The sequence below is a fragment of the Ostrinia furnacalis genome, unplaced genomic scaffold, assembly GCF_004193835.3.
Source record: "Ostrinia furnacalis isolate ACB-3 unplaced genomic scaffold, ASM419383v2 OfSCF4672, whole genome shotgun sequence".
NCBI lineage: Eukaryota > Metazoa > Arthropoda > Insecta > Lepidoptera > Crambidae > Ostrinia > Ostrinia furnacalis.
This window is the reverse complement of record NW_021134911.1, coordinates 116,569-137,254: the sequence shown is the minus strand read 5'-3', so window position 1 is coordinate 137,254 and position 20,686 is coordinate 116,569. Positions and strand designations below refer to the sequence as shown.

The following is a 20,686-nucleotide window of genomic DNA, read 5'->3' as shown; positions in this document are numbered from 1 at the left end:
AAAAGCGTCATGTCCATCAGTTTTGTTTTATTTTGCTAAATTAATGATTTAATGGTGGATTATTTATCATTAGATGTTCGTGAACGTGCAATGGTGCATGCATTGTAATGTAAGTAAATAAGAAAATGCTGTATAGTAATAATGACTTTGAACAAAAAAAGAAAAGCTGTCATCAGTGTCACTGGAAATTTGTTGTCAGACAGACAGCTGATTTCAGTAAAACGAAAACAAAATCCAAACGTAAAAAACATCTATATAAAAATATTTTCGTAAATAATTTACATGAACGTGTTGAATAAAATTAAGCTATTCAAGCTTGTTTAAAGCTCTATCTAAAATCGTTTTACCGGCATCTGTGTACTTTAGTGTTACATAATAAAATATAATGGCAGCAAGAAATGTCTTGATCGGTAAATATCAAAACAGTTTTTACCGTTGAAATTAGAGTAATTATTTGTGTGTGAATCTCAGAACACAATCGTGCTATTAATGTAACTGAAAGTATGAATGCCCAGCTAATAGTTACTGAATAGCCGGCCGGCAAACATACTTTCTGTTATTAGTTATAAAATCCATATAGGGCTTTATTAACCAAGTAGTATTTTCAGAACATTCTGGGGGGCGTGCTACCCCGGCCCCCCCGCTATATACGCGCATGTTTGAGATTATTTTTATTTGTTCAGGCATAAACATTATGATTGATTAATATCTTTGGTAATGTTCATTTTACAGGTGGAGGTACAGGCTTCATAGGGAAGAACTTGGGCGAACTGCTCATGGCAAATGGTTACAATGTCGTGAACGTGGCACGAATGCCTGGGACCAGCAACATATCCTGGTCCACCTTGGAACACTCCGGCTTGCCAAAAAGAACTTGTGCTGTTGTGAACTGTGCTGGACAACAATTTATGGACTTCACCAAATCCTGGACACCTGGGTTAGTATTGATAACCACATGAACCTATCTGCTAATATATCTAATCTACTTAACACAGAACTTAGCAAGCCTAAAAGATTCTTTTTAACATTATTTTTTACCAATGAAAACTTATGTTCTGAATGTATAAAACTAAATTCCAGATTCAAACAAAATGTGCAGAACTCTCGAGTCTACACAACCAAAGCATTGGCTAAAGCTATAAACGAAAGCAAGGATAAGCCAAAAGTTTTCATTGTGGTCACTGGTGTTGGTGCCTATGAACCTTCAGACACCAAAAAATATGATGAGAGTAGCCCTATCACTGGCATTGACTTTTTCTCAAGGCTTGTTGTTGAATGGGAGAAAGCTGCCAGTATTGATCCACCTGTAAGACTTGTAAGTAAAGCAATCTAATCCTATTTAGATTTCAATAGTACTCTATAAAAGTAGTATGCAAAGCAGTAAAATTTTGGTTTGGTGCCAAGAGACATAGATTTTATGGATCTAAACAATTTTCATCTGAATAATAAGAAGTATTTAAAGAATGACATTGACTCTAGGACATCATTGATACACTAATGTGCATAAAGGTCATTATAAAGTCAATCTACTATTTTATAAATTTTTCTAGGTGATAATAAGATCTGGTGCTGTATTAGGCCGATGGGGTGGTATGATAAAAAACATGTTCCTTCCATTCTACATGGGTGTTGGTGGTCGGATTGGGTCGGGCAAGCAATACCTGCCCTGGATTCACATAGATGACCTCATTCGACTTGTTCATTTCGCCATTGAAAATGATCACGTTGAAGGCATCCTAAATGGTGTTGCTCCTCATGTTATTACTAATGAAGAATTTACACAGGTGAGATAAAAAATAGTGCATAATAAAATGTATATGTGCCAAAGTTATTTTTAAGCAAAACTGATGTCATCATTTTCTTTTACTCTTTCTGGCCAGGCATTTTTAAAGAAATTGTGGTGTGATGTTGTGATATATGTTGTGAAAATATTATAACAAAAGTGTGGTAAACATAGTGCCTTCTTTTACCTTTTCAGTCTTTTGCCAAAGCATTGCGGCGACCAGCATTCCTGCCTGTACCTGAGACAATGCTGGACTTCTTACTCAACCCTGAACGCGCGATGATCATGACCAAAGGTCAACACGTCATACCTAAGAGAGTACTTGAGTACGGCTTCAAATATCGGTATGGCGATATTGATGAGGCCTGCAAGGAATTCGCACATCTATGCCCAAAGAAGCACCCATTAAAGTAGGTACATCAATTTCTCTTCGTATAAATTATTGTGCAGCAGTTCGTTTCAAAATGCCTCAGTAATTTATGTAGAAATTGTTTATAAATAGTGAACTGATCTTAAAAATGTTTCACAGTGTAAAAATGTAACTGTTATTACAATTTATATCAAATTCTACATCACAACAGCATTTTGTAGGTTTGTGTAGTAATTTTATTGTTTATATTTCTATTTAAGATTTTATTATATACTTGTAAATATACGTAAATAAAAAGTGTTAATATTGTTCATAAGCCTTTTAATATGTATTATTTATCTATGTATTAAACCTAAACACTATTACTAGTTTAAGAAGTGACTGATAAAATCGCAATTTGGCTATCATTTCTTACAGTACGAGTACAACATATTGTTTATTTCAATTAATTACACATTCAGTTTAAAAATAAATATTTTATTTAAAAAATAAATAGATAAAACATATTTTTTGTGGGTTTTAAGATCATGAAGTAAGTAAAGATAGCTTAAATAATTCTTAAAAAAATATAATAAACAGATCAAAAAAGATTTCATAATAAAAATTGATTAAAATTCGTGTACTTACTTATATCTTTATATTATTATTTTATTTAACTATTACATTAAACTTATCTTAATTTTATGATAACTATTTTAAGTATCATTTTTGTTCTACTATTTATTTATTCATAATTTATTAAGTAATGTTTAGTAAGTCTATAATAAATTATTGTAGGTATGTGTATTTGTTTTCTTGAAGTATTTTATCTAATTTTAAATTGAACACAGACATACATAAGGGGTTTTATACATACATTGACCGCACAACAGTCGATATCTATTAACAGTATGTTACTTATCATATTTTTCTAAATGAAACAAAAATTTAAAATATTTTAGAGCTATGGGGTCCCCACACAGAAAAGACGCTCTAATCTGTGTCAAGATGACAGTTTCTCGCTTAACTACAAAATTGTCTTATCATCAAAGCGTCTTTTCCGCTATCAGTGCTTCGGAAATTTCCAATTCAAGGCAGTCCAAACTTCATGGGGACGCGTCGTCTGAACTGGCGAACCTCTGCACTAGTCGGGATACGTATTTGCGGAGCATGTCTTGTCTCATGCGGCCCACGTCTAACACTTCCTCGTGGTTCGCCTCGGAGTCATGGTCGTAGCTCGTGACGCATTCATTCGTGATCAGAGATAGACCGAAAACCTTCATGTCGCAGTGCCGCGCTATGATAACCTGGAATGAGAATACATGATCCCATCAAAAACAATACTTGTCAAAAAAAACAAGTCTCGCAACTCAGTTGTTCTACGGTAAAAAGTTGTGAGATCCATGTAATACCAAGTCCAGGCCAGGAAATCTTTAACGTTTTACATAAATATATTGACTTGGCCATCGCACTAAATAATTTAATTTACACGTGTTTTCATGTATCTAGAAAACTGGACCGAAATTGAAAAATTTTACTCGACTTGGCTTGCTTGGTTGCACTACCGTGCCCCCAAATATTTTAGTTTTTCCTTGATTCATACACCAAACACTACTTATATTCCAAATTTGAAGCTTCTAGGTCTGCTAGAAGTGCCTTAGAGTTTTGATAATCGGTGAGTCAGTGAGTGACAAAATTAAGTAACTTTGACCTGTTATAATTCTTAAACTACTGGTTCAAATTGAATGAAATTTTAAATATACCTTGTCTTTACAATGCTTGCATAGCTAATGAAAATTCAGCCTTCTAGTTTTATCCACAACGAAGTTACAGGCAGTCGAAAATGGCCTGAATTGCTTCGAGAAAAGGATGGTACGGACGTGCCGCTTTTTTGCTCGACTTGGTGGGGGCACTGCCGTGCCCCCAGATATTAAAAATATTTTTTTAAGTAAGAAAGGTACACGATATGCATGGTACCTAAGCAGAAAAAAAAAGATTTTTTTTTAAACTAAACAAACAATGCTATCAACGTTTACGCTAATCTACTTTCTCATTTTCTCTCAAATATATGATCTTGCTACGATAGTAATTTTTAAGGGTCTGTGCACACCATGTTTTTTAAGCGCGCTGCTGACGCGTGTTTGTAGCGATACACTACATGTGTAACGATACTTTTTTTTAATAAATAAGAGGGTTTAAATTAAGTATTTGGAACTAAAGAAAGTTCTAGGCGTTACAAACCTCGTGCACTGTAGACATGCCCACGGCATCCACTCCGACCATCTTCAGCATGTTGAGTTCGGCCACGGTCTCGAAGTTCGGCCCGCCGAGACAGGTGTACACGCCTTCTTGCACTATGTTGTCGATGTTCAGTTCCTTGGCCACCTGGAAGAATAAGGTGTATCTCCTTTAGCATATTAGGCAATGTTAACCGAAGCATGGCAGCTTTGGTGAATTGTGCGATGTAACCCTAAAATTTCATCATGCTATTTCTTTTTTCGATTAGCCTCTTTCGCTTTTTTTGCGTTGGAAAACAATATCCTAAGGTAGATCCATCCATTTATCGTCCATATCATCATCGCGCATAGGTACCTACTAGTCCACGGCTGGACATTACGTCTCCCCCCAATACGCGCTATTTTACTCTGTTTTGGATTCAGCATTTTAGAAATTATTAATTAGTTAGGTAGGATTAAATTGGAATTATTTTGAACGTTGTATTCTTGTAGTATGACGTGTGTGACGTATAAGTTCACGTGATCAACACAAATGCGTTCTAAAACTATTTATTTATTATTCCGGTATTGATAAATAAATCATCCTTCACAACTTGGGTTAAGTCAACCGACAGTAATTATCTACTTATCTAAATCCAATATCTCCGTTCTCAGGGCCTCATTAATAGGTCACATAGTGTACGGAACGATCATACCTAAACGAGCAATTAGATAAGTAGGAACTAGGATAATTACAATAGATACGACAAGATCCCTTACGTCGATCGTGTTATATCAATAAAATCAAATATGTTCGTACTTATGTCGTTTTAGACTTTAGATCAAGAACACTAAGACTTCTTGAGACTATAGGTTAACATACATCAGTCTTTAAGTTTTGAAGCTACATGAAGCCCTTAAAATATCGTAACTAATTTTATATTATTTTATGGCCAATACGAAATTACTCAAAAATAAATTCAAAATTCTTAACAATTCCAGCTTGAAACTACTAATTCTTAAAATACACGGTTGTCGTTTAATTGATGCAGTGGCGTAGCGTGGCTTTTCGCCGNTTAAAAATTTAGGTACTCTTCGTGCTTTTTTCAAAGCAAAATCTTTTACACAATCGTCGATATCAAATTGTATCTCATTTTCAATTGCCAGTATAGCTAGATTTGTTAGTCTCAACGTAGACATAGTCGACCTTTTTTTTTCTTGTTCATGCAATGTTTTTTTTCTTATCCGCCGCCCCCTTTCATATGCCGCCCGGGGCCATGGCCCCCCCTGCCCCCCCCAAGCTACGCCACTGAATTGATGACAATAAAACACTGATCAACTTTAGATTTTTCGAGATCTATGTATTGATTTTATTTATTACTGAACTGTTGTATGTAACGTTTGTCTTATTTCTTAGGTCCGGAGGTTATCGGACTCAAGTTAATGACTTCCAAGTTGCGCACTATTGCTTGCGTTTTATTTTTCATATTATGTATTATTATCATGAAAAATTATGCGGCCAATTAACCAAATATAAACATAAATATCGTAAATTAAACATAAACAAGTTTATTATTTAGCTATAGTTATGTAATAATGATAATAATATTTAATTGACATTGATAAAAAAGTTATAAAAGGCCTCTGAGTTTGTCAATAAAGTGATTGTCAAAAAGGACATCATCCACGTTTCATATATTTTTGGTCCAAAATCAAAAGTGCCGGCCAACAAAAAAAAGTGTTGTATTCTGACAGAATACGTCTGCCTTAGCATTTGTTACTATGGCACCAAAGCTGTAGCTCCACTGTGCGTCCAGTATTTGAGATCTAAAAGTCATCGACTATTCATACATTTTTTGTTCAAAATAAAAAGTGTCGGCCAATAAAAAAAAGTGCTGTATTCTGACAGAATACGTCCGCTTTAGCATTTGTTACTATGACACCAAAGCTGTAGCACCACTGTGCGTCGAGTATTTGAGATCTAAAATTCATCGACGATTCATACATTTTTTGTTCAAAATCAAAAATGTCGGCCAATAAAAAAAAAGTGCTGTTTTCTGACAGAATACGTCCGCCTTAGCATTTGTTACTATGACACCAAAGCTGTAGCACCACTGTGCGTCGTAGTATTTGAGATCAAAGTCAGTCGTTTCATATATTTTTAGAACTCAAATACTACGATGCACAGTGGTGCTACAGCTTTGGTGCCATAGTAATAAATGCTAAGGCGGACGTATTCTATCAGAATACAGCACTTTTATTTTTTGGCCGGCATTTTTGATTTTGGACCAAAATGGATGATGTCCTTTAATTACAAATTCAATAAAGCTTAATGCAATTCAATAATAATTGCTCTGATGGCTTTTTTAAGATGACTTACTCTGTCTACATTATGTACTATTCTGCTCGAAAATTTAAGTTTATTTTCATTACAAGTATATTTTTTATCATTTTAATCGGCTTTTAAAAACTTAACAATACATAACAAGGTATTCTTGTGATACTTTTCGCTTAGATTTTTATCGTCAAAAACGTGTAAGTTCTGTCAAAATCTTACCTCCTTAGCGATTTTTCTGTATTCGAAGTTGTAAGCCTTGTTCATCGGTGGAAAACGGGGTCCAAATCTCTCGTCGTTGGGCCCGTGGAGGGGGTTGTTCCCAGCGAAGCCCATCAGGTTGATGTGGTCCTTCACGATCATGAGGTCCCCGATTTTGTAGTTCGGGTTTAGTCCGCCGGCGGCGTTGGTAGCGATCAATGTTTGTACTCCGATGAGTTTCATCACTCGAACTGGGAGGCAACACTGAAATATTGAACAATATTTTTATGGAATATGAAATCTCTCCTTCTAAAGTAATTTTCATTTTGCTTTGCATAAAACTGTAACCCTACAAAATGAGTATGCACCAGAAAGAAAGTACTTAATATGACCTTCTTGAAGACCAAATTCACCTAAGTAAGCTTTATTGTTTCTTATAGTTCACTTGATCGTAGTGGGCGTCATTTAATTTCTTTTTAATTAACCTTAAATAGACTGTAATTTCTGTTCTGAAATTAACTGTCATGTTAACGTAATTGGTCATAAATTAGATGATTACTTAACCGAGTAATCTTTGTGATTCAATCTAATCTCATTCAACAAGATCAATTAAAAATCACTGGATGATAATTAAATCACGAGGGTCGAGTTCGAACTGATAGATCTTGATTTTACTTGCTACTTGATCCTCATTTAACCTCTGGTGAGCTTGTTGATTTTTATCTTTTACTATAACGTAGGACTAGTTTCTCCACAACCCGATTTAAAAATACGTTTATTTGTCCAACGAGGTGACGATTAACCTTTTGATCGTATAGTTTAACATTTTAGATGACCACTTATTTTACAAATAATATTTAAATAACGTATTTTTATCTTTTAACTGCATGGTAACCGTACGTAAAATTATGATATCTCAAAATGTTCAAGACAATTTTGGCAAACAGGTGTTCAAATATTATTGTATTAGGTTACTTTTATAATAGCTACTCTATCTTTTCCATGCGTAGAAAAACTTTCGGATGTTAAATTCATATTGGCTTATCTAGGAAGGAAATTATTTTATATCACTACAGAAGGATAAAAAATAATTTAAATCTCAAGGGTATGATGCCACAGTCAGCAGCTATTATCGTGCCGCGTACTCTCTTATTGTGATATTCGTTCAAAACACGAGATAACCCACCCGCTGGGGGTCGCGACGATACTTTGCGTCATCCATCGAGATATTTCCATACGAATATTTAAGCATCTTTATCTATGTTAATTTCCTATTGTCATCTATCTAAAGCCGATAAAGATACGGCATCTCAGATCAAATCGAAGAAATAGGTACATTTTGAGAAAAAAAGTTAGGACTCATTGACTTTTTTTCAACTAAGTCAACGTTAAAGCTCCTAGAATTGGATAGATATTTCGAAGAATCCCACTTCTGAGCCTGAAAATCTGCACCAGTTGTAGATATTCGTATAAGTAAGATTTGTATGTTTTCGCGTCTGAATGGAAATTCCAATGCGTCAAAATCTGCCTTCTGTACTGTATACGAGGCCCTTAGCCCGATCCTAATAAACTACCTTATCAATCTTACTCGTCATACGGGAAAAACAAATTAATTAATGGTACTTAACCATTACCAATGACAATTCATGAAATATTGCATCAGCTGCGGTTTGCATTCAACCTACTCGTACCTACGTCACAACATTCAAACGTAACACGCGTATTTATTTACACTAGAGTTTTACTACTCGTTCGCGTAAGGAAGGCGCGAACAGGTAACATTCCATAAGTAATGTTTTATTGATCTCTCTATCAGTTATTCTATCAGTATATTTCCAAGTTGATAGTTATTTTTGTAACCTTTTGTCAATGTCCATTATGGTCCATTAATATTTAAACGTGCGTTTTCGTTTAAATGTATTTTTGACTCTACAATTTACAAATGTGTTTTAATTACTGCCATGGATGATTATTTGTAAAAGAATGATTCTTTTCGGACTTTAGTCCATATTTTAATTGCCAATACCAATTAACTGACCTTTGATCCATGTCTGACAACCAATTAAGTTAAAAAAACTTGCTTGATTAGGTAGTCCATAATTTATGACTTTTTAAGTTAGTAAGTTAAACTAACTCTAATAAAAATGTTCTATAAAAACGTAGGTACCTTCCATAGTGGGTATCCTTCATAATAATGGAATCGTCCTTGCATAGCAACCACTGGCACTCCTTCCAATTTTCCAAATACTAATCTGCCGTGGTGGCCTTCAACTGTACTAACTGGGAAGTTTGGAATCTCCTCGTATGGTATACATTCCGGATCCACTATGTTTTCAGCCAAAGATCCTGCAGATAAAACAAAACATACATTAACAAAATAATAACTCGAAGATATTTTGAAAAATAGTTACATTAACCTCTTTGTAAATTCAATCAACAAAAACTTAAAATTTACAGACTTAAAAACTAAATAATTGTGACAAAAAATTTGCAATTCCAAACATGGTTAAGAGGTGTTCAATGCCTTGACAATTGATTTGATGTAATGTTAGAATGCCAATTGATGATAGACGAGAATAAATCAAAGCAATAAGTACCGTCTTTCCAATACGCACCCATCCCAGAGCCGCAAATTACGCCGATGCGCGGGCGCACCGAGGTTCGCGACAGCAGGAAATTGGCAGTTTCCAGAAGCGTCTCATACGAGTACCTGGAATTATAAAAACAATAATCTCGTAAAACATCTTTAAATTACACAGCACGTCAAATAACCAGTCCATACAAGTAATTATCACGTTTTGTAGGGAAAACGTCCAGAAACCCAGTCATTATGAAGGATGAGGAATAAATAGAAAAAGTGCACACACGAAGATTGTATTACATTAATAGCAGTTTACTGGTAAAAATAAGTCTTGCAAATCCAAATCTGTCAATTAATATGCCTTGAGACATCGATGATAAGAATCAAATTCGAGTACAGCAAGTCTCAAATGATTTTCCACGTGGTGAATGAATTTGAGTAATGCAACACGCGCTTGTTAATTTTACGTATTAAATCAAAGCTATTGCGTAATAATTATTTTTTCTAATTCTTACATTAATTGTTATTTATTGGCAGAAGTAACGCCATTTGCTAAATATAGAATATCATTTATTTTGCATTTGATTTGCAAATGTATATGCACCTACTAAGTAGAAATTAAGTAATATTCGCATTTAATTATTTAGTGATTTAAAGTCAAGCTATTTTTACACCGTCTAAAAATAATCTGAATTTATTATCATTATTTAGTATTTTTTGTTTCAAACTAGTTTTGATAAGACCGTGCTTATTAAATCGGGGAGAAGTTAGCCATACATAACTCTAATTTAAAAGTCGATGTATTTTAAACATTCTTGATTTCTTACTAAAGACATAATTTTAATAAGGATTTTATAACCCAGAGATATAATGGGTTCCCCATGCCTACAACCCCACCTTTAGCTCCTATATCTCCTTTAGTTCTATAATTATTCTCTCTAACAGTATTTATGCTTATTGATTTTAGGCGTAAACCTAACATACAGACGTGTAGAGCTGTTTTTCGATGTATTGTGCATAAAGGGTTATTTTGGTCCCGAGTAGGCTGCAAATCATAAATCATACTATGGCTTCTATTCTAATGACTCTACAAACGCGTATATACGAGTACAGCGTCAGACTGTAGTAACTGTACATTTTTGTAATAAAATCGCGCGTATTACATCTACTTGTGATACCACAGTTAGCTTTATATGCTGTCGTTCGTACGCCATGATGACTGCTTATTAATCCTTAAGAATGCAGTCTGCCGTCGACCTATGTCAACGATCTTCCACATACCAACAGCTTTTCTCCAGTTACAGATCTTGATCTATGTCTTGCCATAATATGATACTAATGTTACTTACATAATTTAACTATGCCAACATCAATAAAACACTTCATTACTACGCCCGGTACTGTTTATGGATGAAAACAATGGCATTGTGTCATTGTTATTTTCTTAAACTTTTTTGATAACCTTTTCATTGATAAATAACTAGAACGTTCGCAAGAAAGTTTATGGCACAAAACCAGTATTGTAAATAATATAACTGTTGTGATTTTTTATTCCTACAGTAATTCATTAAATTGCTATCACTCATATCTTTATAAATAAATCGAGTGCACGGATTTTTAAGGCAAGGATCAAAACCAGTACAATCTCGTTCAATTGCCTGCATTTAATGACTCGACCCTGGCTGCCTGGACATGATTGACGAGTTACCTCTCTATTTCTTTTAATTTCATATCAGATTATACAAGTAAGTAGTGTTTATTATAAGTATGTATCGCATTAATGTTTCTTAAATCTTTTGTCCTCCACACTAACCTAAAAAACATGGTAAATTACTACACTCAAACATTTGCTTTATTAATTTATGACTGTTTCGCGAAATTATTGAACAAAATGATTATACTGAAACGTTTTATCTGAACGTTGATCTTGACTTACAATTAGCATGCATTGACACATACCCCTTGGATGATTTTCCATTCTCAGTTTCGACTTCTGGAAGCGTCTTCTTAGCTGGCGAATAGGCCTTGCTCCCATTAACGTCAGCCGCATTGATAGGCGCCATCACTTAACTGATAAATTAGTCGATTCTAAACAAGAGATAAAGCGTGGTGTGGTGTACTATAGTGGGCAATGTCCGAGCATGCAATGTAGAGGCGAGAGAGGGTCTCGCCGGTTATATAGACTCGCTCGCGAAGTCGCGACGCGCTTGTAATTACCGACATCTCGCATGATTTCAGATGCTGTTTTTTGTACAAATAACATTAATTTATCAATAAAATGTTTTGTACAAATCGTAATACTTAACATGTGGAGGTGGGCATGTCTGCGATAATGTAGAGTTGCGTCTGTCTTACGTTAAAGTCATGATCGGTTACTCATATTACATTTAGTAACTATTAAATTAACTTTATGAACTTTTTGTACAAAGAGAGATTGAAATGATTTTAGAACTAAATTAACGAAATATTTTTTTTAACTAAATACATTATGATCGTGTTTTAAAAGAATAACGAAAATGTTTTGTATCTTATAATTTTGCTAGAAATTAAANACCAAAAACATTCTGTAAAAAACTAGCCAAGTCTCGATGGAGCTGCTTGTTTATCTCTAAAAAGTAATGAAATCTAGACAAAGTCGTGCCAAGTCTATGGTTACTTACTGCAATTTCTTTATTATTATAGTTAATGTTGTGATAGATTGAAATTGAATTGAATGTGCAGATTCTAAGTAAATAAACAGACATTACAGGTAGCATAGTAGAGCTTATTTCTATAAATTGATATTTATTGTATGTCAACGTAGACATGTAGCATTAAGCTCATGGTGAATTTCAATATCAATATTAGCCACAGTTCACAGGCTTTAATCTAATACTTTTGAATCGAGTTTTGAATGCCAATAAATTCCCTTTTTCCGCGTTTTTATTGACGCCTCCGCGAGACGTCGTCTGAATCAAGATCACCTCTTGACGTCCAGAGTTAGATTAAAATACCCAAGAGGGTATTTGAATCTCTATCCTTATAGAGAACAAATGCAGTAAATACTGGAGTAAATTATGGGATGGTTGCTCAATTTAAAACTCAAATACAATCGGATAATAGACCGAGTAAACCCAGGTATAGTCTGAGTCAACCGTAAAAGCTGCTTTGAAAAAATCGGCCTAACATTCGACAAATTGCTTAGTTGCTGTATTGCATTCATTGTTTATCTACCGGAAATCGCATTGACGTCTGACTCACACGGGTATTCCTAGACGTATTTAACTCAGAGAAGAATAAAGGCACATAACCCCTTATTACAAAAAAGTTAAACCCGGGATGAACTTACCATCAGGTGAGATACAGGCCAAGAGCTTCCTCGTTGTGGATTAAAAAAAACACGGGCTTAAAATGTCATTTCCATTAACTTTTTGTAATAAAGAGGATAATTTTAATGCCCGTTACCTAACATACGATACCTTTAATCGAAAAGAAAGACCAAACATTGCTATAAACTATACCAAATGAATTTATTGAAATTAAATACATAAACGAATTCTTCTAACTAAAATAAAATAAAATTTATTATTAGTTGTTTTNGTTGTTTCAAATTACGACTAAACTAAACCTACGACTTATGGGAGTAAAACAACAACATCCCTTTTATCATATTATTATGCACCATAGTCTTATCTCTAACATCGACGCACCCGTTTCTCATAACGCCATAAAAAACGTTATCATTATTTACATTCTAAGTAATGAGATTGTGGTTATCAGGGACTACTACATAGTTTGATTTCGTAGACCCTTATCGGTGTAAAATGAGATGCAACGACAGCTGATTGCGTTTTGGTGGATAATTAACTGAGATAGGCCGTTATTCAGCTTCTAATCATATCTATGTAATCTATACTAACATGATTCAGTTAAATATATTCGAAGTACTGTAAGTATTAAGTAGGTACTCGTACTTATAGTGAAATGGTTTCAACTATGTATGATAGTTGGGTGCTGTCTGTGGCAATTGAACTAATTTATGTTATACAGGTGAAACTAAATAAAACCTTGTAAAAAGCTTCGCTATCTAACGGGACGGGCGTGTACAATACCAATATTTTACCGGCAATTTTATTTGTTAGATAATAAGTACTTATTAATCTACTCTATCGCATCGGGGTAACCTGTAATGTAAGAGAAATCTAAGCACAACATAATCGTGCAAGGGAAGGAAAACTTTGAAACTTAAAAAAAACAACCTAGCCTGCATAGCTACCTTCTGTGCCTTCACTGCATGGAAAGATGTGCCTAGCAGTGGAACTCCTATGGGTTGAGGATACATAACTATTATTTTTGTGTCACAGTTAGGTACACGTAAATCCGCTCTACTATTAAGATTTTAGGTGGGTAAATAAAACCAGTTAAAAATAGTAGACTCGTGTTCATTGGAAATCGTTTAAAGAAAATATGAATATCAATATTATCTAACTAAACATCATGTTTTAATTTGAATGAAATTTCGTATGACAATTACTCATATCCATATGAATGATGGTTAAATTCTGTTGAATTTAATATTTTCAGTTTAACCGTGTAACCACCAGGATGTGGGCAATAATCGTTGTAATAATTTTGATTTATTTTTTCTTAAATATAAGAGTGAATAGACCAAACTTATACCCCCCAGGTTAATATTAAAAATTAACATTATTTTACACGATGTTTCATAGTGAACTAAATGCTAAGTTTTCTTTTTTAGGACCTAAAATACTGCCAATTGTAGGTAATCTTTTGTCGGTTTTATTTGAGTTAAAGAAAGTGAAATATCACCATAGCGTGTGGAAGTCTTGGTCTCACCGTTACGGGAACTTGCTGGGTCTAAGACTTGGCGTCGTAAACGTCGTGGTTGTGTTTGGCAAAGATTTGATCAAGGATGTCATAGCGCGAGATGTATTTGACGGACGGCCCGACGGCTTTTTGTACACGATGCGGTCTTTTGGGAAAAAACTTGGTGAGTACCTACCTAGTAACTATTTATTGCTTATAAATAGATTTTCTTATTTCTCGTAGTAATGATATAAAAGGCATAACAAAATTCGTAGCAAATCTGACCGTTCTCTAGTTATGAAAAGAAAAGCTCGACTGCTTATTATTTTTACGAACTAAGTAACTGAAAAATTGTAGATGTCCAATTGTCCAATTATCCCACTTCAGATTAAAATTTTGTCGCACCTACTTTTATTACTTGTATAACTTGGTAAACGTAAACACCTTATTATCACTGAAACCTCCAGGTATTGTTTTCAATGACGGCTCATCCTGGAGTAAAACCAGACGAGTAGCGCTGAAGTTCCTGAAAGGCTTCGGCTACGGCTCCAGACAGATGGAACTCCATATCGCCGAAGAATGTCAAACTCTAGTGGATAGGCTACAAAAAATCCGCGCACCAGTTCCAGTCAATGGCATGTTTGACATTTCCATCATCAATATCGTATGGCGGTTTGTAGCGGGGAAAAGGTAAGAGAATATTTTTGTTTCCTATCCACTATTTTAGTTGATTTCATTTTTATTCATTAAATGTAACGTGATGACTTTCACAGGATGCTTAGGAAGGAACATACCCACTATAATTTGCTAAATGTGTATTAGTTTCTTCTGTACATGCATAAATGCACATCTAGACCCAAACCAACTTGGAACAAATCATGTTCTAAATTGGGTTCCAAAATCGAACCAGGAAACTAAGCCGAGCTTAAGCTATGGTTTCTGTAGTCATGTATATCTTATGTAGAACATGATTAAACCACGTTAAACTGAGTGTTATTATCTGCATAACAATAATTTAAACACGTTTATAGTGCGTGTAACACTGTAAAAACAAAATGCAGTCATATTGATTAATTACTATCTTTTTTAGATACGAACTCGATGATGAACGTCTCAAAAACCTCTGTGATTTGATCAATCGGTGTTTCAAAGTGGCGGATATGAGCGGTGGAGTGTTAACTTCTATGCCTTACCTGAGGCACGTCATTCCAGACTTCATAGGGTACACCGAAATGACCGCAGTGCATCGGGCTCTTCACCAGTTTCTAAGAGTGAGTTATTGAACAACAAGGAACTAAGATATGTAGCGATAATTNGTCTTTTTGTGAATTTTGATCGAAAATGATTGAACAGTATGATGAGAAAATTGCAGTAACGTCATTTAGAGATATAAACAGAAATTCGTTGCAGGAGCGTTTTAGCGGGTTTTGAAACTAGACGACTCAATTCAGACAATAATAAAACACCAAGGTTATAACCTATTTTTCTCAAATAATGACGCGAACAGGGTTATCTAAGTTATTACATTTTTAAAAACACTCATCTGACTTTGCAAATATACTTACTTCGACTTTATTTTATTTTAATCAATTCAATCCTCATGCAAATTATCAATTCAAGGTGTACTTCACCTAAAACTGTCATACGAACTAAATGAACAGATAACTGGTACCTACCTAAAGATATATCATGCACGCCCGTGACTTCGTTTGGGTAGAGTTCAAGTCTTAAAGTATTTTTGGCTTAAAAAGGTGCAAAATGATCTTTTTTATTTCTAAATATGAATCAATATAAAAATATCTTGCGACTGTATAGATGTTATTGTTTCATAATTCTAATAATCATCTGCGTAAAAAACAACACAAATAACATTGCTTCTCTAAATCTGAATCTGCGTCAAACCATCGAGATATAATTAGTTATGTATCCGTGCAGATAAGATAGCAGTTAAGCTTAATAATATCTTTGCGTCCAATATGACCGTGAAATCTCGACATAAATTACATAATATTGAAAATAATATTTATACTGTTTTGCTTTTGGTCGGCATCTTCTCAGTGTCGTGATAGAGATGAGACGCAAACAAACGAATGTCGTGTAAAATATTTAATTAATATTCATCATCATCATCATCATTTCAGCCATAGGACGTCCACTGCTGAACATAGGCCTCCCCTAATGCTTTCCACGTTGATCGATTGGTATTAAATTAATATTAAAATTAATAATTAAAAAAATGGCTTAAAAAAATAGTTTTACGTTTTTGTTGTGACTTGTAACATGTAGTCAATGTTCAAACATAAAGAGCAAGACTTTTTTTATTTCTTTTTTATTGTTAGAAAACAAACAGCATTTTAAAACACATTTAGAATCACTAATTAAACTTTACATTAATTACCAAACGTCGCTACAGTTTTTTATTGATTTTTTTTTAATTAGTTACCCTGTATCTTGTTTTTACTTGGACATATTGATATGTAGCATGCAATAAGAAAAATAAACATTTTGCTGTTTCTTTATGCCCATATTATTATCTTAGTAGCATTTTTAAACTCAGGTTTTATTACTCAAAATATAAGCTATTTTTATGTCCACTGAACTGGTTTCTACAATCCACCGATAGCTGCATACGATCTCAGTAGTCTAATTAATCTGTTTAANGGTTAAAAGAAAACATATTTTCAGGAAATTATAGATGAACACAAGGAAAGCCTGGACTTAACTAACCCTAGAGACGTGATCGATGCCTTTTTAATAGAAATGCACAATAAAAGTGAAACGTTTTGTAAGTAAAGAAGTACCATTAATTTTAAAAATAAAATAAATTGATTGTGTAACATACAAAATAACTACACATGTCCTTTAATCGCTTGTTCCTTTTGACGATGAATTTATTGATACTTTATTAGGTGAAGAAGATCTGCAAGTGGTATGTTTAGACATGTTAGAGGCTGGCGTAGAGACGGTGAACAATACAGCTGTGTTTATGCTTCTCTACCTGATTCACAACGATGCTATTCAGATACGATTGCAGAACGAGATTGACGAGGTGGTTGGCAAGAATAGGGCTCCGGCGCTAAGCGACAGAAAAAGGTAATTAAAAACTAATTTAATAAAGTTTTTCAGGATTTCATTTCAGCCGTAGGTCCTAATGTTACTTTTACTTCGCCAAGGTCCAATTCATCTTCTACCAAAGATTCATGAAAATTATTGTGTAATTCAGACAGACGGACAGTCTGTTACTTTCGCATTATAATATTAGTACTTATGACTGAGCAAAATACTTATAAAATTAAATACTTGACTAATTAAACGTTAATTTATTTACGAGTTTATGATAATGCACAAAGAAAGTGCATAACCTATTTAGGTCGCCTTTATCAAAGTTTTATTACTTTCCGTATCCGTAATTGTTCGTAAACATAAAAATAAATACAAAAATACCTATAGGTAGGCGTTATTCGTAACGTTAAACAAACAAAACAACTTCGATTGTTTACGTTATATGACACGTTTACATAATGAAAAACTTTCTGTGCTATCTTCATGATATTAATTTTCGCTTTATATCATTAAGTCCATTAAAAAATTATAGCAAATATTTACAGAATGGTATACGCCGAAGCTGTGATAATGGAATCTTTGCGAATGGCCAGCATCGCGCCCGTTGGTATACCGCACATGGCGTTGGCGGAAGCAAAGCTTGGCGACTACATTATACCCAAGGTAAAAATAAATTTTCCATGCAATTATTATTCTGATGTAAGTGGATTAGCTAAAGAGATATGAAAATTGAAATGATATGCCTAAAGTGGGAATCGAACCCACGAACGCTTCGCTTGCCGGGTGACTGTTCGCTCATACCATCTGAGCTGCTTAGACAGTTCGATTTTTCCAGATATTGAAATGCGACTTACGTACCTACACTAAAAATAGCTATAGTATGATGAAGCTAACGAAAAATGTTAACTGACTTTTTGTTTTGCAAAAAAATGTGGAACATAAATATTGTAGATCCACGCAACGAAAATTATGTTTTAATTCGGAGAATTTGTTATAAACTTGTAATACGCACAAGTTTATTTACCGCTTGCAAATTAACTAAACATTTATAATTTAAATCTGCATTTAGCACTTAAAACACAAACAGGTACGTAGGCCCTTGGCCTTTTAAGTAAGAACATGCATTTTAAGTAAGAATTATATTAATAATGCGAGTTATATTTAATGTAAATATTAACAAACAAGTTACTAGTTATCATTATTTTTTTGCGTATATGAGAATAATGCCGTTTTCACCATCAATCCCTATTTTTTAAGTGACCCCTATGGAAACACATAACAGGAATTTTGTTCACTTAAAAGTTAGGGACGGTTGGTGGTTAGTGGCTTGGTTGGTGAAAACGGGCATAAGTCGCAGTTATTTTCAGGGCACTTTCGTTCTGCTGGCTCTACATGACCTCCACCACGGCAGCCATTGGAAGGACCCCGAAGTGTTCCAGCCAGAACGGTTTCTTACGAAGGAAGGGAACCTCATGCAGGACGAGTGGTTCATGCCGTTTGGTGCTGGTAAGAAACAAACTTATCGTAATATTTATCTACCTTCACTATATTTTTATTTAGATACACGTGGATTTTCTAACGGGCCTTGTTTACGGTAGAATTGCTATTTATTTTCAATTATTTTCAATCACTCAAAAATGTCTGTATCAAATTGGGCTGCTCTGTCATTCGTTTTGTGAATGGTAATATTTACTCGAATACTTATTTGTCATCTAAGACGTAGGGATTGTGGTAGGGATATTAGTTACTCATGACATGAATTCATATTCATTTTCATCCTATGCACATAAAATCAATTATTATTTCTTCAGTGTATTTTCCCTTTTTAGGTAAGAGACGATGTATCGGCGAAGGTTTGGCCCGATCGGAGCTGTTCATGTTCTTGACCCATATTCTGCAAAGGTTCAATTTAAAACTACCTCCTGGTGAATCGATGCCTTCAATCGAACCCGTAGATGGCCTTACTCTCTCAGCGAAACCTTTTAAAATTAATTTTGAACCAAGATTTTAGTTAGAACAGCATAATTATACTTCAAATCGAATAAAAAATTAAAAATGTGTCAAAAATTTTAATTTTAGCTTTTGATTTTGTATTTAAAATCTACATAAAAAAAGACATGCAAACATCTGACATATAGAGTCTAGATCTAGGATGTGTTAGAACAGGCTTTTGATAGTCTAATGGTTGATCTTCGTAATCTAATGCAATCATAACATGAAGGTAGGTAATAAATAGTAAATGGGATCGAGTTACATATCAAAAAGCTTTAAATTATTTATTTAAATTACAATCTACTAAGGCTATTCATAATACTTACTATTGATTGAATTAAACATTTATTACATCTCTATTTTAAATGTACATTATTATCAAAGTTACGGAATTATAAAGCTGTTTTATTTAAATAATTTGTTTCTTTTAAGTGGATTGACCTTTTTTCTCTTCTAATGATTGCTATTCAGCACGGAATTCGTCGTAATGTGTTCCATTGTTTTGGTGATATTTATGAATATGTAGAGCTATATTGTGCAGAAACCTACTAACATTAATCGAATCGCCAGTTGTATTATACTACTTAAAATTCATAGAATCGGGAAGTGCTAATAGCTGAAACTAACAATATCACTATTATGTTACCAAACAATGCGTCTAACTAAAGTTCCCGGGATTCCCCCAAAGTTTCATGGAATTTGAAAGGTATCCTTTTCTATTAAACTTACAGTTTCACTTCATAGTACCTACTATTTTTGTAAGTTTGTGCTTACACACAGATAACTTTGACCTCCTGGTTATCGCATTTTACGACACCAAACAGTGAGAATCCAATTTGTCTTTACATACACTTACATAGTACATGCAAAGACATTGATTTAACTTATTAAGATGTCAAAAAACGACTGAAATAGAGAGAGAATAAATAATTCAACATTTCAATGAAAGAACCATCATGAAATAACAAACTTTACTTTTTGATGTCAATATTAGTCGGTCTCATTTGTATTCAATTTTGCCAAAGTCGATTGATACGGACTATATCTAGTTAGAATGTAAATTATTTGTTCAAGTTTGTTCTTGTTTACATATTAATTTATTAATTAAAGACATTTTAAGTGTACAAGAAGATATAATTGAAGTAGGGTCATTGCGCCGGTTGGCGGCCTTTAAGGCGACTGCCCAACTTGGCTCCTTGAAATTAGTATGTTACGTTCATAATTGAAGTTCTGATTGTTTCTCTAGGTGTAGCAGATATAATCAAGTTATTTTAAGAAATTAGTATTTAAGGAATATTTTAACAGTTTTTTTTAATAAATAATTTCCTGAAAACTTACTCAAAATGCCGATTAACGGCCA

The 20,686-nt window shown here is 33.9% G+C and overlaps 3 protein-coding genes across 4 annotated transcripts; 2 read left to right on the top strand and 1 right to left on the bottom strand.

The window, feature by feature from the left end:
- Positions 1 to 200: 200 nt before the first annotated feature.
- On the top strand, positions 201 to 2,567 carry SDR39U1 (short chain dehydrogenase/reductase family 39U, member 1). The gene is made up of 5 exons (XM_028314387.1): positions 201 to 410; positions 733 to 937; positions 1,081 to 1,315; positions 1,551 to 1,784; positions 1,979 to 2,567. Exons 1-5 carry the CDS (start codon positions 386 to 388, stop codon positions 2,195 to 2,197), a joined length of 918 nt encoding a protein of 305 aa, XP_028170188.1. The 5' UTR covers positions 201 to 385; the 3' UTR covers positions 2,198 to 2,567.
- Positions 2,568 to 2,938: 371 nt separating this feature from the next.
- Positions 2,939 to 11,653, bottom strand: LOC114359861 (purine nucleoside phosphorylase). 2 transcript variants are annotated; one of them, XM_028314385.1, is made up of 6 exons: positions 11,425 to 11,653; positions 9,482 to 9,594; positions 9,052 to 9,230; positions 6,906 to 7,148; positions 4,374 to 4,517; positions 2,939 to 3,439 (listed from the first exon to the last, which is right to left on the bottom strand). In XM_028314385.1, exons 1-6 carry the CDS (start codon positions 11,526 to 11,528, stop codon positions 3,239 to 3,241), a joined length of 984 nt encoding a protein of 327 aa, XP_028170186.1. In that variant the 5' UTR covers positions 11,529 to 11,653; the 3' UTR covers positions 2,939 to 3,238. The 2 variants fall into 2 exon arrangements, with proteins under 2 accessions (XP_028170186.1, XP_028170187.1); XM_028314386.1 differs by having other exon boundaries at positions 9,500 to 9,594.
- A 1,427-nt stretch (positions 11,654 to 13,080) lies between these two features.
- Positions 13,081 to 19,613, top strand: P450 (cytochrome P450). The gene is made up of 9 exons (XM_028314433.1): positions 13,081 to 14,131; positions 14,204 to 14,455; positions 14,739 to 14,961; positions 15,362 to 15,542; positions 16,957 to 17,056; positions 17,181 to 17,364; positions 17,880 to 17,997; positions 18,702 to 18,840; positions 19,164 to 19,613. The coding sequence occupies exons 1-9, from the start codon at positions 14,050 to 14,052 to the stop codon at positions 19,343 to 19,345; spliced, it is 1,461 nt and encodes a 486-aa protein (XP_028170234.1). The 5' UTR covers positions 13,081 to 14,049; the 3' UTR covers positions 19,346 to 19,613.
- The last annotated feature ends 1,073 nt before the right edge of the window (positions 19,614 to 20,686 follow it).

Bases quoted from the DNA above. Each gene is read 5' to 3' on its own strand.
- SDR39U1 (XM_028314387.1), top strand. From the start codon at position 386: ATGGCAGCAAGAAATGTCTTGATCG. The intron at 1,316-1,550 runs GTAAGTAAAGCA...AAATTTTTCTAG, and splicing joins TTGATCCACCTGTAAGACTT to GTGATAATAAGATCTGGTGC. The intron at 1,785-1,978 runs GTGAGATAAAAA...TTACCTTTTCAG, and splicing joins CTAATGAAGAATTTACACAG to TCTTTTGCCAAAGCATTGCG.
- LOC114359861 (XM_028314385.1), bottom strand. From the start codon at position 11,528: ATGGCGCCTATCAATGCGGCTGACGTTAATGGGAGCAAGGCCTATTCG. The intron at 9,231-9,481 runs GTACTTATTGCT...TTTTATCTGCAG, and splicing joins GGGTGCGTATTGGAAAGACG to GATCTTTGGCTGAAAACATA. The intron at 4,518-6,905 runs GTAAGATTTTGA...TTATTCTTCCAG, and splicing joins ACAGAAAAATCGCTAAGGAG to GTGGCCAAGGAACTGAACAT.
- P450 (XM_028314433.1), top strand. From the start codon at position 14,050: ATGTGGGCAATAATCGTTGTAATAATTTTGATTTATTTTTTCTTAAAT. The intron at 17,365-17,879 runs GTAATTAAAAAC...AAATATTTACAG, and splicing joins GCGCTAAGCGACAGAAAAAG to AATGGTATACGCCGAAGCTG. The intron at 18,841-19,163 runs GTAAGAAACAAA...TTCCCTTTTTAG, and splicing joins GTTCATGCCGTTTGGTGCTG to GTAAGAGACGATGTATCGGC.